A 17397-nucleotide genomic window follows, 5' to 3' on the forward strand; every position below is an offset into this window, starting at 1 on the left:
GGGGGGGTGGCCACACTGTGAGGGTGATGTAGAGGGAGCTCCATACCGTGTCTGACCCGTGTCCCAGGAGCGCTCGATGCCCACACTGGGGATAAAGTGGGGGGACACACTGTGGGGGTGATATAGAGGGAGCTCCACACCGTTCTGACCCGTGTCCCGGGAGCGCTCGGTGTCCACACTGGGGATAAAGTGGGGGGACACACTGTGGGGTGATGTAGAGGGAGCTCCCCACCGTGTCTGGCCCGTGTCCCGGGAGCGCTCGATGCCCACACTGGGGATAAAGTGGGGGGACACACTGTGGTGGTGATGCCGAGGGAGCTCCACACCGTGTCTGACCCGTGTCCTGGGAACGTTCGGTGCCCAGACTGGGGATAAAGTGGGGGGACACACTGTGGCGGTGATGTAGAGGGAGCTCCACACCGTGTCTGACCCGTGTCCCGGGAGCGCTCGGTACCCACACTGGGGATAAAGTAGGGGGACACACTGTTGGGGTGATATGGAGGGCGCTCCACACCGTGTCTGACTCGTGTCCCGGGAGCGCTCGGTGTTCGCACTGGGGATAGAGTGGGGTGGCCACACTGTGGGTGTGATGTAGAGGGAGCTCCACACCGTGTCTGACCCGTGTCCCGGGAGCGCTCGGTGTCCACACTGGGGATAAAGTGGGGGGACTCATTGTGGGGGTGATGTAGAGGGAGCTCCACACCGTGTCTGACCCGTGTCCCGGGAGCGCTCGGTGTCCACACTGGGCATAAAGTGGGGGGACACACTGTGGGGGTAATGTAGAGGGAGCTCCACACCGTGTCTGACCCGTGTCCTGGGAGCGCTCGGTGCCCACACTGGGGATAAAGTGGGGGGACACACTGTGGCGGTGATGAAGAGGGAGCTCCACACCATGTCTGACTCGTGTCCCGGGAGCGCTCGGTGTTCACAATGGGGATAGAGTGGGGTGGCCACACTGTGAGGGTGATGTAGAGGGAGCTCCACACCGTTCTGACCCGTGTCCCGGGAGCGCTCGGTGTCCACACTGGGGATAAAGTGGGGGGACACACTGTGGGGTGATGTAGAGGGAGCTCCCCACCGTGTCTGGCCCGTGTCCCGGGAGCGCTCGATGCCCACACTGGGGATAAAGTGGGGGGACACACTGTGGGGGTGATGCAGAGGGAGCTCCACACCGTGTCTGACCCGTGTCCCGGGAACGTTCGGTGCCCAGACTGGGGATAAAGTGGGGGGACACACTGTTGCGGTGATGTAGAGGGAGCTCCACACCGTGTCTGACCCGTGTCCCGGGAGCGCTCGGTGCCCACACTGGGGATAAAGTGGGGGGACACACTGTGGGGGTGATGTAGAGGGAGCTCCACACCGTGTCTGACTCGTGTCCCGGGAGCGCTCGGTGTTCGCACTGGGGATAGAGTGGGGTGGCCACACTGTGGGGGTGATGTAGAGGGAGCTCCACACCGTGTCTGACTCGTGTCCCGGGAGCGCTCGGTGTCCACACTTGGGATAAAGTTGGGGGACTCTCTGTGGGGATGATGTAGAGGGAGCTCCACACCGTGTCTGACCCGTGTCCCGGGAGCGCTCGGTGCCCACACTGGGGATAAAGTGGGGGGACACACTGTGGGGGTGATGTAGAGGGAGCTCCACACCGTGTCTGACCCGTGTCCCGGGAGCGCTCAGTGCCCATACTGGGGATAAAGTGGGGGGGTGGCCACACTGTGAGGGTGATGTAGAGGGAGCTCCACACCGTTCTGTCCCGTGTCCCGGGAGCGCACGGTGTCCACACTGGGGATAAAGTGGGGGGACACACTGTGGGGTGATGTAGAGGGAGCTCCCCACCGTGTCTGTCCCGTGTCCCGGGAGCGCTCGATGCCCACACTGGGGATAAAGTGGGGGGACACACTGTGGGGGTGATGCAGAGGGAGCTCCACACCGTGTCTGACCCGTGTCCCGGGAACGTTCGGTGCCCAGACTGGGGATAAAGTGGGGGGACACACTGTGGCGGTGATGTAGAGGGAGCTCCACACCGTGTCTGACCCGTGTCCCGGGAGCGCTCGGTACCCACACTGGGGATAAAGTAGGGGGACACACTGTTGGGGTGATATAGAGGGCGCTCCACACCGTGTCTGACTCGTGTCCCGGGAGCGCTTGGTGTTCGCACTGGGGATAGAGTGTGGTGGCCACACTGTGGGGGTGATGTAGAGGGAGCTCCACACCGTGTCTGACCCGTGTCCCGGGAGCGCTCGGTGTCCACACTGGGGATAAAGTGGGGGGACTCACTGTGGGGGTGATGTAGAGGGAGCTCCACACCGTGTCTGACCCGTGTCCCGGGAGCGCTCGGTGCCCACACTGGGGATAAAGTGGGGGGACACACTGTGGGGGTGATGTAGAGGGAGTTCCACACCGTGTCTGACCCGTGTCCCAGGAGCACTCGGTGCCCACACTGGGGTAAAGTGGGGGGGACACACTGTGGGGGTGATGTAGAGGGAGCTCCACACCGTGTCTTGACCCGTTTCCCGGGACCGCTTGGTGCCCACACTGGGGATAACGTGGGGGGACACACTGTGGGGGTGATGTAGAGGGAGCTCCACACCGTGTCTTGACCCGTTTCTCGGGACCGCTCGGTGCCCACACTGGGGATAACGTGGGGGGACACACTGTGGGGGTGATGTAGAGGGAGCTCCACACCGTGTCTGACCCGTGTCCCGGGAGCGCTCGGTGCCCACACTGGGGATAAAGTTGGGGGACACACTGTGGGGGTGATGTAGAGGGAGCTCCACACCGTGTCTGACCCGTGTCCCGGAAGCGCTCGGTGCCCACACTGGGGATAAAGTGGGGGGATACTGTGGGGGTGATGTAGAGGGTGCTCCACACCGTGTCTGACTCGTGTCCCGGGAGCGCTCGGTGTCCACACTGTGGATAAAGTGGGGGGACACACACTGTGGGGATGATGTAGAGGGAGTTCCACACCGTGTCTGACCCGTGTCCCGGGAGCGCTCGGTGCCCACACTGGGGATAAAGTGGGGGACACACTGTGGGGTTGATGTAGAGGGAGCTCCACACCGTGTCTGACCCGTGTCCCAGGAGCACTCGGTGCCTACACTGGGGTAAAGTAGGGGGGACACACTGTGGGGGTGATGTAGAGGGAGCTCCACACAGTGTCTGACTCGTGTCCCGGGAGCGCTCGGTGTCCACACTGTGGATAAAGTGGGGGGACACACACTGTGGGGATGATGTAGAGGGAGTTCCACACCGTGTCTGACCCGTGTCCCGGGAGCGCTCGGTGCCCACACTGGGGATAAAGTGGGGGGACACACTGTGGGGGTGATGTAGAGGGAGCTCCACACCGTGTCTGACCCGTGTCCCGGGAGCGCTCAGTGCCCATACTGGGGATAAAGTGGGGGGGTGGCCACACTGTGAGGGTGATGTAGAGGGAGCTCCACACCGTTCTGTCCCGTGTCCCGGGAGCGCTCGGTGTCCACACTGGGGATAAAGTGGGGGGACACACTGTGGGGTGATGTAGAGGGAGCTCCCCACCGTGTCTGTCCCGTGTCCCGGGAGCGCTCGATGCCCACACTGGGGATAAAGTGGGGGGACACACTGTGGGGGTGATGCAGAGGGAGCTCCACACCGTGTCTGACCCGTGTCCCGGGAACGTTCGGTGCCCAGACTGGGGATAAAGTGGGGGGACACACTGTGGCGGTGATGTAGAGGGAGCTCCACACCATGTCTGACCCGTGTCCCGGGAGCGCTCGGTACCCACACTGGGGATAAAGTAGGGGGACACACTGTTGGGGTGATATAGAGGGCGCTCCACACCGTGTCTGACTCGTGTCCCGGGAGCGCTTGGTGTTCGCACTGGGGATAGAGTGTGGTGGCCACACTGTGGGGGTGATGTAGAGGGAGCTCCACACCGTGTCTGACCCGTGTCCCGGGAGCGCTCGGTGTCCACACTGGGGATAAAGTGGGGGGACTCACTGTGGGGGTGATGTAGAGGGAGCTCCACACCGTGTCTGACCCGTGTCCCGGGAGCGCTCGGTGCCCACACTGGGGATAAAGTGGGGGGACACACTGTGGGGGTGATGTAGAGGGAGTTCCACACCGTGTCTGACCCGTGTCCCAGGAGCACTCGGTGCCCACACTGGGGTAAAGTGGGGGGGACACACTGTGGGGGTGATGTAGAGGGAGCTCCACACCGTGTCTTGACCCGTTTCCCGGGACCGCTTGGTGCCCACACTGGGGATAACGTGGGGGGACACACTGTGGGGGTGATGTAGAGGGAGCTCCACACCGTGTCTTGACCCGTTTCTCGGGACCGCTCGGTGCCCACACTGGGGATAACGTGGGGGGACACACTGTGGGGGTGATGTAGAGGGAGCTCCACACCGTGTCTGACCCGTGTCCCGGGAGCGCTCGGTGCCCACACTGGGGATAAAGTTGGGGGACACACTGTGGGGGTGATGTAGAGGGAGCTCCACACCGTGTCTGACCCGTGTCCCGGAAGCGCTCGGTGCCCACACTGGGGATAAAGTGGGGGGATACTGTGGGGGTGATGTAGAGGGTGCTCCACACCGTGTCTGACTCGTGTCCCGGGAGCGCTCGGTGTCCACACTGTGGATAAAGTGGGGGGACACACACTGTGGGGATGATGTAGAGGGAGTTCCACACCGTGTCTGACCCGTGTCCCGGGAGCGCTCGGTGCCCACACTGGGGATAAAGTGGGGGACACACTGTGGGGGTGATGTAGAGGGAGCTCCACACCGTGTCTGACCCGTGTCCCAGGAGCACTCGGTGCCTACACTGGGGTAAAGTAGGGGGGACACACTGTGGGGGTGATGTAGAGGGAGCTCCACACAGTGTCTGACCCGTGTCCCGGGAACGCTCGGTGTCCACACTGGGGATAAAGTGGGGGGACACACTGTGGGGGTGATGTAGAGGGAGCTCCACACCGTGTCTGACCCGTGTCCCGGGAGCGCTCGGTGTCCACACTGGGGATAAAGTGGGGGGACACACTGTGGGGGTGATGTAGAGGCAGCTCCACACCGTGTCTGTCACGTGTCCCGGGAACGCTCGGTGTCCACACTGGGGATAAAGTGGGGGACACACTGTGGGGGTGATGTAGAGGGAGCTCCACACCGTGTCTGACCCGTGTCCCGGGAGCGCTCGGTGCCCACACTGGGGTTAAAGTGGGGGGACACACTGTGGGGGTGATGTAGAGGCAGCTCCACACCGTGTCTGTCCCGTGTCCCGGGAACGCTCGGTGTCCACACTGGGGATAAAGTGGGGGACACACTGTGGGGGTGATGTAGAGGGAGCTCCACACCGTGTCTGACCCGTGTCCCAGGAGCACTCGGTGCCCACACTGGGGTAAAGTAGGGGGGACAGACTGTGGGGGTGATGTAGAGGGAGCTCCACACAGTGTCTGACCCGTGTCCCAGGAACGCTCGGTGTCCACACTGGGGATAAAGTGGGGGACACACTGTGGGGGTGATGTGTAGTGAGCTGTCTTGCTCTGTACCTTTCCATTTGGTCTCTGACCTCTTGTCCGAAACTTCTAGTGATATCCAGCAGATGAAGAACGCTGCGGGACCGAACAAGAGAGCCCCAGCTGATGAAGATGATGACTTTGAGGTCGTTCCAGTGAAGAAATGTGGTGAGTTATAAAACCCAGACTGTAATCCAATCCCAAATATAAATTATATATAAACCCCCTGAACCCCCTGATCAGATCCCAGCCTGTCACCCACTCCCGGGGATCTGTTATTCTATATATAAACCCCCTGAACCCCTGGATCAGATCCCAGCCTGTCACCCCTCCCGGGGATCTGTTATTCTATATATAAACCCCCTGAACCCCTGGATCAGATCCCAGCCTATAAACCACTCCCGGGGGTCTGTTATTCTATATATAAACCCCCTGAACCCCTGGATCAGATCTCAGCCTGTCACCCACTCCTGGGGATCTGTTATTCTATATATAAACCCCCTGAATCCCTGGATCAGATCCTAGCCTGTCACCCACTCCCGGGGATCTGTTATTCTATATATAAACCCCCTGATCAGATCCCAGCCTGTCACCCACTCCCGGGGATCTGTTATTCTATATATAAACCCCCTGATCAGATCCTAGCCTGTCACCCACTCCCGGGGATCTGTTATTCTATATATAAACCCCCTGATCAGATCCCAGCCTGTCACCCACTCCTGGTGATCTGTTATTCTATATATAAACCCCCTGAACCCCTGGATCAGATCCCAGCCTGTCACCCACTCCCGGCGATCTGTTATTCTATATATAAACCCCCTGAACCCCTGGATCAGATCCCAGCCTGTCACCCACTCCCGGGGATCTGTTATTCTATATATAAACCCCCTGAACCCCTGGATCAGATCCCAGCCTGTTAGCCGCTCCCGGGGATCTGTTATTCTATATATAAACGCCCTGAACCCCTGGATCAGATCCCAGCCTGTAACCCACTCCCGGGGATCTGTTATTCTATATATAAACCCTCTGAACCCCCGGATCAGATCCCAGCCTGTAACCCACTCCCGGGGTTCTGTTATTGCATCTATTGAATCCCTGGATCAGATCCCAGCCTGTAACCCACTCTCGGGGATCTGTTATTCTATATATACACCTCCTGAACCCCTGGATCAGATCCCAGCCTGTCACCCACTCCCGGGGATCTGTTATTCTATGTATACACCCCCTGAACCCCTGGGTCAGATCCCAGCCTGTCACTCACTCCCGGGGATCTGTTATTCTATATATACACCTCCTGAACCCCTGGATCAGATCCCAGCCTGTCACCCTCTCCCGGGGATCTGTTATTCTATATATAAACCCCCTGAACCCCTGGATCAGATCCCAGCCTGTCACCCACTCCCGGGGATCTGTTATTCTATATATAACCCCCTGAACCCCTGGATCAGATCCCAGCCTGTCACCCACTCCCTGGGATCAGTTATTCGATATATAAACCCCTGAACCCCTGGATCAGATCCCAGCCTGTCACCCACTCCCGGGGATCTGTTATTCTATATATAAACCCCCTGAACCCCTGGATCAGATCCCAGCCTGTCACCCACTCCCGGGGATCTGTTATTCTATATATAAACCTCCCGAACCCCTGGATCAGATCCCAGCCTGTCACCCACTCCCGGGGATCTGTTATTCTATATATAAACCCCCTGAACCCCTGGATCAGATCCCAGCCTGTAACCCACTCCCGGGTATCTGTTATTCTGTATATAAACCCCCTGAACCCCTGGATCAGATCCCAGCAGGTAACCCACTCCCGGGGATCTGTTATTCTATATATAAACCCCCTGAACCCCTGGATCAGATCCCAGCCTGTCACCCACTCCCGGGGTTCTGTTATTCTGTATATAATCCCCCTGACCCCCTGGATCAGATCCCAGCCTGTAACCCACTCCCGGGGATCTGTTATTCGATATATAAACCCTGTGAACCTTGGATCAGATCCCAGCCTGTCACCCACTCTCGGGGATCTGTTATTCTATATATAAACCTCCCGAACCCCTGGATCAGATCCCAGCCTGTCACCCACTCCCGGGGATCTGTTATTCTATATATAAACCCCCTGAACCCCTGGATCAGATCCCAGCCTGTCACCCACTCCTGGGGATCTGTTATTCTATATATAAACCTGCTGAATCCCTGGATCGGATCCCAGCCTGTAACCCACTCCCGGGGATCTGTTATTTCACATATAACCTACCCGGATCGGATCCCAGCCTCTCTCTCACCCACTCCCGGTGATGGGTCAATCTCGATACACTGTATAATGACATTAACTGTGGTGGCTGTGAGAAGTTTCTAAGCCTTGTCTGCCCACTGAAATCAGGTCGAGTCCTCGATGCCGAAGGCCTGGCCCTGGGCACGGCCATTGCAACGTCAAGGAAGAGGGCGCGAAACCTGGTGGATGACTCCTTCAACAGGTGAGGGAGAGGGACGAGAGGTTTGCAGCCAGGAGCTGCTGGCCGAGGAGGGGGGTGGGTGTTGTGGACGAGGGAGGGAGCGCGCGCCTCCACTGACTCCTTCCCTCACCCCTCAGGTACGCATTCGAGGATCCAGAGGGGACCCTGCCCGACTGGTTCGTGGACAACGAGCACAAGTACCGCCAGCGGCCGGCGCCCTTCGATCCCGCCATGGCCGCCGAGTTCCGCCGGCGCTGGGCCGAGATCAACGCCCGGCCCATCAAGAAGGTCGCCGAGGCCAAGGCCCGCAAGAAACGCCGGGTACGTGACCCCCGACACTCCCCCATCTGTCGCCCCGACCCTCTCCCCGTTCCCCCGTCCATCACACATTCTGACCGGTCTCCTTCCGTCCCCACTCCACCCTGCAGTTCCTGAGGAAGATGGAGCAGCTGAAGAGGAAAGCCGAGGCAGTGGTGAACACCGTTGACATTTCCGAGCGGGAGAAGATGGCCCAGATGAGAAGGTGAGGGTCCGCTTCAGACCTCTTCCCCCACCCCGGTTTTCGTCCCCTCGCGGTCTGCCCCTTGGTCCCCACTGTCATGAGATTCACCATCCCCTCACGGTCCGACCCTCAATCCCCTCCCCCCATTCCGAGACTGACAGTCCCCTCACGGTCCGACCCTCAATCCCCTCCCCCCATTCCGAGACTGACAGTCCCCTCACGGTCCGACCCTCAATCCCCTCCCCCCATTCCGTGACTGACCATCCCCTCGTGGTCCGTCCCTCATTACTCTCCCCCGTCCCTATTTACAGTCCCCTCACGGTCCGACCCTCAATCCCCTCCCCCCCATTCCGTGACTGACCATCCCCTCATGGTCCGTCCCTCATTACCCTCCCTCGTCCCTATTTACAGTCCCCTCACGGTCCGACCCTCAATCCCCTCCCCCCATTCTGTGACTGACCATCCCCTCACGGTCCGACCCTCAATCCCCTCCCCCCATTCCGTGACTGACCATCCCCTCATGGTCCGTCCCTCAATCCCCTCCCCCCATTCCGTGACTGACCATCCCCTCGTGGTCGTCCCTCAATCCCCTCCCCCCATTCCGTGACTGACCATCCCCTCACGGTCCGACCCTCAATCCCCTCCCCCCATTCCGTGACTGACCATCCCCTCACAGTCTGTCCCTCAATCCCCTCCCCCCATTCTGTGACTGACCATCCCCTCACGGTCCGACCCTCAATCCCCTCCCCCCATTCCGTGACTGACCATCCCCTCACAGTCCGACCCTCAATCCCCTCCCCCCCATTCCGAGACTGACAGTCCCCTCACGGTCCGACCCTCAATCCCCTCCCCCCATTCCGAGACTGACAGTCCCCTCACGGTCCGACCCTCAATCCCCTCCCCCCATTCCGAGACTGACCATCCCCTCACGGTCCGACCCTCAATCCTCTCCCCTGTCCCCAGACTGACTGTCCCCTCACAGTCTGTCCCTTGACCTCCTCTCCCTCTCACCTCGCCATTGCTCCTGACCACCTCCCTCCCCTTCTGCCTTGACAGCATCTACAAGAAGGCTGGGCTCGGCCGCGAGAAGCGGGAGGTCACATACGTGGTGTCGAAGAAGGCGTCTGGCCGGCGGTTGGGGCGACCGGCGGGGGTGAAGGGCAAATACCGGATGGTGGACCCCCGCATGAAAAAGGACAGCCGGGCGGGGGGAAAGGAGGCTGGGGGCAAGAGGAAGGGGCGCAAGTAGAGGGGACTTCGCCCCTCCCGTCCCCTCTTTTACGTGTACAGAGACACCCCCCCTTTTTTTTGCAATAAATGTCTGCGCTGTGCTGGTTACACGGTGCCTCAGACGACTCCCGGTGCTCGCGTCTCCTTCTCAGCTGCCCGGCCAGGTCGAGGGGGCGGGGAGGGTGGGAACAGCAACACCCTCCCCACCGAACTCTCACTCTTCCCTTCCCCCAATTGGCAGCTGTAAACTCCCCCTCCCGGGCCCACCGTTTCCCTATCGCCGCCTCTGTCACCTCCCCAACCCCCCCCCCCCGATTTCCGAAACGCCCCACCCCGTTTCCACCAACCCCTCCCCAGTTTGGCAACCCCAGCCCCTCACAGAGGGTGTGGGTTTGCGGTGGGCGACATAAAGGAAGAGGAAGGAAGACTGCCATTGGTCTGAAGTTCAGGAAACTTTATTTCATACCAAACAGCGAGAGGGGAGAGTGCGCGCGTGTGTGTGTGTGTTAGTCAAGCACGAAGAGGCTGAATGTCTGTATCTGTGGGCGTGAAGAGGCTGGAGGTCTGTATCTGTGGGCGGGAAGAGGCTGGAGGTCTGTATCTGTGGGCGGGAGGAGGCTGGAGGTCTGTATCTGTGGGCGTGAAGGGGCTGGAGGTCTGTATCTGTGGGCGGGAAGAGGCTGGAGGTCTGTATCTGTGGGCGGGAGGAGGCTGGAGGTCTGTATCTGTGGGCGGGAGGAGGCTGGAGGTCTGTATCTGTGGGCGTGAAGAGGCTGGAGGTCTGTATCTGTGGGTGGGAGGAGGCTGGAGGTCTGTATCTGTGGGCGTGAAGAGGCTGGAGGTCTGTATCTGTGGGCGGGAAGAGGCTGGAGGTCTGTATCTGTGGGCGTGAAGAGGCTGGAGGTCTGTATCTGTGGGCGGGAAGAGGCTGGAGGTCTGTATCTGTGGGCGGGAAGAGGCTGGAGGTCTGTATCTGTGGGCGGGAAGAGGTTGGAAGTCTTCTTGAGGGGGACTGTTGAACTGGTCATGGTCTGAGTGTGTGTGAGTGAGCGAGGGGCCCAGTGGCCTCTATCTCTGTCCCAGGCCCTTCTTGAGAGAGATGATTGAACAGAGAGTGGTCAGTGTGTGTGTGTGGAGTGCACTAGCCTCGATCTCTCTGTCCCTCCCACTCTCGGAGTTGGTCGGAATCTCTCCCCCCCCTCCGGTGGCTGCTGGGCCGGAGGGTCACTGCTTCCCGTTGCCGTTGATGGGCCGCTTGGTGTGGGCGTCGCTTTGCAGGTATTTGCTGAGCGCCGGGCGCGAGGTCACCCGCTGGTAGTAGGCCTTCAGCAGGGGCTGCCCCTCCAGGCACGAGGGCGCCAGAGTCTGCAGGTTCCCCAGCAGGTCGGTCAGGTTGTAGTCGGCGTAGCAGATCTGGGGGGGGGGGGGGGGGGAAGAAAACGCAGGGGAGAATCAGACAGAGAGCTCACCAGAGTCAGGCGTATCACACCACACCCCACTTTATCCCCAGTGTGGGCACCGAGCGCTCCCGGGACACGGGTCAGACATGGTGTGGAGCTCCCTCTACGTCACCCCCACAGTGTGTCCCCCCACTTTATCCCCAGTGTGGACACCGAGTGCTCCCGGGTCACGGGTCAGACATGGTGTGGAGCTCCCTCTACGTCACCCCCACAGTGTGTCCCCCCACTTTATCCCCAGTGTGGACACCGAGCGCTCCCGGGACACGGGTCAGACACGGTGTGGAGCTCCCTCTACATCACCCCCACAGTGTCCCCCCACTTTATCCCCAGTGTGGACACCGAGCGCTCCCGGGACACGGGTCAGACACGGTGTGGAGCTCCCTCTACATCACCCCCACAGTGTGTCTCCCCACTTTATCCCCAGTGTGGACACCGAGCGCTCCCGGGACACGGGTCAGACACGGTGTGGAGCTCCCTCTACATCACCCCCACAGTGTGTCTCCCCACTTTATCCCCAGTGTGGACACCGAGCGGTCCCGGGACACGGGTCAGACACGGTGTGGAGCTCCCTCTACATCACCCCCACAGTGTGTCTCCCCACTTTATCCCCATTCTGGACACCGAGCGCTCCCGGGACACGGGTCAGACACGGTGTGGAGCTCCCTCTACATCACGCCCACAGTGTTCCCCCCCCACGTTATCCCCAGTGTGGGCACCGAGCGCTCCCGGGACACGGGTCAGACACGGTGTGGAGCCTCCCTCTACATCACCCCCACAGTGTGTCCCCCCACTTTATCCCCAGTGTGGACACCGAGCGCTCCCGGGACACGGGTCAGACACGGTGTGGAGCTCCCTCTACATCACCCCCACAGTGTCCCCCCACTTTATCCCCAGTGTGGACACCGAGCGCTCCCGGGACACGGGTCAGACACGGTGTGGAGCTCCCTCTACATCACCCCCACAGTGTGTCCCCCCCCACTTTATCCCCAGTGTGGACACCGAGCACTCCCGGGACACGGGTCAGACACGGTGTGGAGCTCCCTCTACATCACCCCCCCAGTGTCCCCCCCCCACATTAACCCCAGTGTGGGCACCGAGCGCTCCCGGGACACGGGTCAGACACGGTGTGGAGCTCCCTCTACATCACCCCCACAGTGTGTCTCCCCACTTTATCCCCAGTGTGGACACCGAGCGGTCCCGGGACACGGGTCAGACACGGTGTGGAGCTCCCTCTACATCACCCCCACAGTGTGTCTCCCCACTTTATCCCCAGTGTGGACACCGAGCGGTCCCGGGACACGGGTCAGACACGGTGTGGAGCTCCCTCTACATCACCCCCACAGTGTGTCTCCCCACTTTATCCCCATTCTGGACACCGAGCGCTCCCGGGACACGGGTCAGACACGGTGTGGAGCTCCCTCTACATCACGCCCACAGTGTTCCCCCCCCACGTTATCCCCAGTGTGGGCACCGAGCGCTCCCGGGACACGGGTCAGACACGGTGTGGAGCCTCCCTCTACATCACCCCCACAGTGTGTCCCCCAACTTTATCCCCAGTGTGGACACCGAGCGCTCCCGGGTCACAGGTCAGACACGGTGTGTATCTCCCTCTACATCACCCCCACAGTGTGTCGTCCCGCCCCCACTTTACCCCCCGAGAGAGGAGTACTCCCGGGACGCCCTCCCCTCTGTCACTGACCTTCTCCCCGTGGATGAATCCAGCGCTCTGCCCCTTGTTGAACCTTTTCAGGAGTCTCTCGAACCACTTCAGTTCATCCGGGAGACTTTTGATGAAATCGGCCTTCCCGGTCTCCTGCGGGTTAAGGAAACGATCGGAGACGCTGAGCGTCGACCTTCACAATCCCCAGTCCAGCCCCCGCACCGGCCCATCTCTTCCTCCCCTCACCCCACCTTCCCCCCTCCCCAGTTCCCCACCCCTCACTCACGTAGTTCTTGTAGATGAGGGTGCCGTACTTCATTCTCAGATCCTCCACCCCGTCGTTGATCATATCGACCTCCCCGTCGGCAATGATGTCCTTCCCGTAACTCCCTGCGGGGCCCAGAGGGCAGAGGGTGTTGGGTGGTCAGGGGTCTCCCCTCCGCGCTCCCTCCCTGCTCCCGCGCGGCCCCGTTTCCTGCCCCCCTCCAGCCCAGCCGCCCTTTTCCCGTCGGCCTCTCCACCCCGCCAAGCGAGGGACAGGAGGAGGGGTATGTGTGTCTGTGTGTGAGTGTGCGTGTGAGTGTGAGTGTGCGTCTGTGTGTGTGCGTGTGTGTGTCTCTGTGAGTGTCTGTGAGTGTGAGTGTGTGTGTGTGTGTGTGAGTGTGTGTGTGTGTCTGTGAGTGTGTGTGTGTCTGTGAGTGTGTGTGTCTGAGTGTGTGTGTGTGTCTGTGTGTGTGTGTCTGTGTGTGTCTGTGAGTGTCTGTGTCTGAGTGTGTGTGTGTGTGTGTGTGTCTGTGTGTGCGTGTCTGTGAGTGTGTGTGTGTGGAGGGGGCACGGGTTGAGGGGAGAGCGGTGGGTGGGATGGGGTCCACGGGTTCACCCAGCCCCCCCGCCACCCTCTTCCCCCCCTTCCTGCGCCCTCCCTCCCATCCCCCCCCCCCCATCCGCCTTGCCCCCTCACCGAACTTGCGTCCCAGGTAACGGAGGATGGCGTTGGACTGGAACAGGACCAGGTCCCCGTCCTGTAGTTTCGGCAGCTGCCCGAACACCTGTGGCGGGAAAGGGAGCACCCTCTCGTCAGCAAGTTAACCCCCCCCCTCCCCGAGACCACCCTCCAGTCGGTGGCGAGGGTCAACAGACACCGAGGGCCCCTCAAAATTACACTGGAACGATTTTAAACTCGTGGCGGAACACCCCTGCAGGACCAGACCCTCCCTCTGAGCGCAGAGGGCTGACGCGGGATTCAACGGGTTGCGGGAGCTGGGCCGAGACGAGTATTACCCCCCCCCACCTTCCCGCCCCGCAAGCTTGTAACAATAATTTATTGTTTTACGACATTGAATCGTGACGGAGTTAGTGACACCGGAGCAACAGAAAGAGACTCCTTCGTGTCAAAGTGGAAACAGATCTCTCCAAAGTGACCCGAATTAATTACAGATTATGAAACACGAACTAATTGATGACGTAAGCATTCACCCCTTTTCAAAAGTTTGCGGTTAAACCCCCCGTATCTGGAAGGTCCAGCTGCTGGCCAGTCAGGGTCCTGGCAAAATCTACACCACAGCCCGAACAACTCTGAGGAAAAGTTATTGAAAAGCACCGGTCAGGAGATGTGTACAAGAAACTTCCCAGGACACTGAATATCCCTTGGGGTATGGTGAAGTTGACCGTCAAGAAATGGGAAGAATATGGCACAGCCGTAAATCTGGCCAGGGCAGACCGTCCTCTATTCAACTAACAATGTGACTTCTAAAATCAACTGGCTGCACCAGTGGTGATTTGGGGTGTCATTTGAAAGAGGGTGAACGCTTATTCCATCAATTGTTTTCTGTATTCCTAGTTAATCTAGAGCACTTTGTGGCGATCTGTCATCACCGAGACACCGAAGAGTCTTTTTCTGTGTCACAAACGCCCAAACTAAATCCACTGTGGTTCAATGTTGTGAAACAATGAAACGGGAAAACTTCCAAATACTTACGACAGAATACTTTCCACAGGCGTTGTAGACACAGCCTTCCCCACCGTTCACAGTGTGTGTCCCACCCTCGCACCCCGAGGTCCCCCTGTCCCTCGACACTCCCCCCCCCCCCCCGTTCACGGTGCGTGTCCTTCCCTCGCAACCCGAGGTCCCTCTGTCCCTCGACACTCCCCACCGTTCACGGTGCATGTCCCACCCTCGTACACCGAGGTCCCCCCGTCCCACGACACTCCCCGCCGTTCACGGTGTGTGTCCCACCCTCGCACCCCGAGGTCCCCCTGTCCCTCGACACTCCCCCCCCCCCCCGTTCACGGTGCGTGTCCTTCCCTCGCAACCCGAGGTCCCTCTGTCCCTCGACACTCCCCACCGTTCACGGTGCATGTCCCACCCTCGTACACCGAGGTCCCCCCGTCCCACGACACTCCCCGCCGTTCACGGTGCGTGTCCTACCCTCGTACACCGAGGTCCCTCTGTCCCTCGACACTCCCCACCGTTCACGGTGCGTGTCCTACCCTCGTACACCGAGGTCCCCCTGTCCCTCGACATTCCCCACCGTTCACGGTGCGTGTCCTACCCTCGTACACCGAGGTCCCCCTGTCCCTCGACACTCCCCACCGTTCACGGTGTGTGTCCTACCCTCGTACACCGAGGTCCCCCTGTCCCTCGACACTCCCCACCGTTCACGATGCGTGTCCTACCCTCGTACACCGAGGTCCCCCCTGTCCCTCGACACTCCCCACCGTTCACGGTGCGTGTCCTACCCTCATACACCGAGGTCCCCCTGTCCCTCGACACTCCCCACCGTTCACGGTGCGTGTCCTACCCTCGTACACCGAGGTCCCTCTGTCCCTCGACACTCCCCACCGTTCACGGTGCGTGTCCTACCCTCGTACACCGAGGTCCCTCTGTCCCTCGACACTCCCCACCGTTCACGGTGCGTGTCCTACCCTCGTACACCGAGGTCCCTCTGTCCCTCGACACTCCCCACCGTTCACGGTGCGTGTCCTACCCTCGTACACCGAGGTCCCCCTGTCCCTCGACACTCCCCACCGTTCACGGTGTGTGTCCTACCCTCGTACACCGAGGTCCCCCTGTCCCTCGATACCCCACTGTTCACGGTGGGTGTCCTACCCTTGTACCCCGAGGTCCCCCTGTCCCTTGACACTCCCCACCGTTCATGGTGCGTGTCCTACCCTCGTACACCGAGGTCCCTCTGTCCCTCGACACTCCCCACCGTTCATGGTGCGTGTCCTACCCTCGTACACCGAGGTCCCTCTGTCCCTCGACACTCCCCACCGTTCATGGTGTGTGTCCTACCCTCGTACACCGAGGTCCCCGTCCCTCGACACTCCCCACCGTTCACGGTGCGTGTCCTACCCTCGTACACCGAGGTCCCCCTGTCCCTCGACACTCCCCACCGTTCACGGACCGTGTCCGACCCTCCCACCCCGAGTTCGCTCTGCTGTGCCGCGCCGAGCTGAAAACTCACACAGGCATCCTTCAGGTCTCCGGAGAACCACTGGTCAATGTTCTTCACCTCCTCCTCCTCCCATGTCTGCCCCTGATCGGCGAGAAGCATCCGCATGGCGGAGCATCGTCCTGGAGAGGGTGGGAGGGGAAGTATGGGTGACCAAACTTCAGGAAGCACAGCCCCGCCCACCCCACCTCCTCACAACTCCCTCTCCAATCTTACCTCTCACTGGGAAGTAGGTTATTTTGATTCCGGGCACTAGAGGACAGCAAAACAGAAAGCAGATTTAACTTCTGGGATCTTTCCATTCTCCCGAAGCCCCTCCCCGCCCCCCCAACCGCCCTCTCCTCCTCTTAAGGGACCTCGTTGTACGAGGGTAGGACACACACCGTGAACGGTGGGGAGTGTCGAGGGACAGAGGGACCTCGGTGTACGAGGGTAGGACACGCACCGTGAACGGTGGGGAGTGTCGAGGGACAGGGGGACCTCGGTGTACGAGGGTAGGACACGCACCGTGAACGGTGGGGAGTGTCGAGGGACAGGGGGACCTCGGTGTACGAGGGTAGGACACGCACCGTGAACGGTGGGGAGTGTCCAGGGACAGAGGGTCCTCGGTATACGAGGGTAGGACACGCACCGTGAACGGTGGGGAGTGTCGAGGGACAGGGGGACCTCGGTGTACGAGGGTAGGACACGCACCGTGAACGGTGGGGAGTGTCGAGGGACAGGGGGACCTCGGTGTACGAGGGTAGGACACGCACCGTGAACGGTGGGGAGTGTCGAGGGAAAGAGGGACCTCGGTGTACGAGGGTAGGACACACACCGTGAACGGTGGGGAGTGTCGAGGGACAGGGGGACCTCGGTGTACGAGGGTAGGACACACACCGTGAACGGTGCGGAGTGTCGAGGGACAGAGGGACCTCGGTGTACGAGGGTAGGACACACACCGTGAACGGTGCGGAGTGTCGAGGGACAGGGGGACCTCGGTGTACGAGGGTAGGACACGCACCGTGAACGGTGCGGAGTGTCGAGGGACAGGGGGACCTCGGTGTACGAGGGTAGGACACGCACCGTGAACGGTGGGGAGTGTCGAGGGACAGGGGGACCTCGGTGTACGAGGGTAGGACACGCACCGTGAATGGTGGGGAGTGTCGAGGGATA

The 17397-nt window shown here is 60.6% G+C and overlaps 2 protein-coding genes across 2 annotated transcripts in view; one reads left to right on the plus strand and one right to left on the minus strand.

Moving 5' to 3' along the window:
* Window positions 1–9792, plus strand: part of LOC132387545 (pre-rRNA 2'-O-ribose RNA methyltransferase FTSJ3-like) — a 45925-nt gene extending 36133 nt beyond the window's left edge. The window contains exons 3-7 of the mRNA XM_059959923.1: window positions 5553–5647; window positions 7863–7956; window positions 8073–8256; window positions 8364–8458; window positions 9494–9792. Coding sequence (XP_059815906.1) covers window positions 5553–5647; window positions 7863–7956; window positions 8073–8256; window positions 8364–8458; window positions 9494–9686 — 661 coding nt within the window. The 3' untranslated portion in view covers window positions 9687–9792. The remainder of the gene's footprint in view (window positions 1–5552; window positions 5648–7862; window positions 7957–8072; window positions 8257–8363; window positions 8459–9493) is intronic.
* A 314-nt stretch (window positions 9793–10106) lies between these two features.
* Window positions 10107–16556, minus strand: LOC132387544 (glutathione S-transferase P 2-like). The gene is made up of 6 exons (XM_059959922.1): window positions 16459–16556; window positions 16255–16364; window positions 13749–13836; window positions 13074–13177; window positions 12827–12940; window positions 10107–11080 (listed from the first exon to the last, which is right to left on the minus strand). Exons 2-6 carry the CDS (start codon window positions 16348–16350, stop codon window positions 10892–10894), a joined length of 591 nt encoding a protein of 196 aa, XP_059815905.1. The 5' UTR covers window positions 16351–16364; window positions 16459–16556; the 3' UTR covers window positions 10107–10891.
* Window positions 16557–17397: the final 841 nt, after the last annotated feature.

This window comes from Hypanus sabinus, unplaced genomic scaffold (assembly GCF_030144855.1).
Source record: "Hypanus sabinus isolate sHypSab1 unplaced genomic scaffold, sHypSab1.hap1 scaffold_1966, whole genome shotgun sequence".
In the NCBI taxonomy this organism is placed as follows: Eukaryota; Metazoa; Chordata; class Chondrichthyes; order Myliobatiformes; family Dasyatidae; genus Hypanus; species Hypanus sabinus.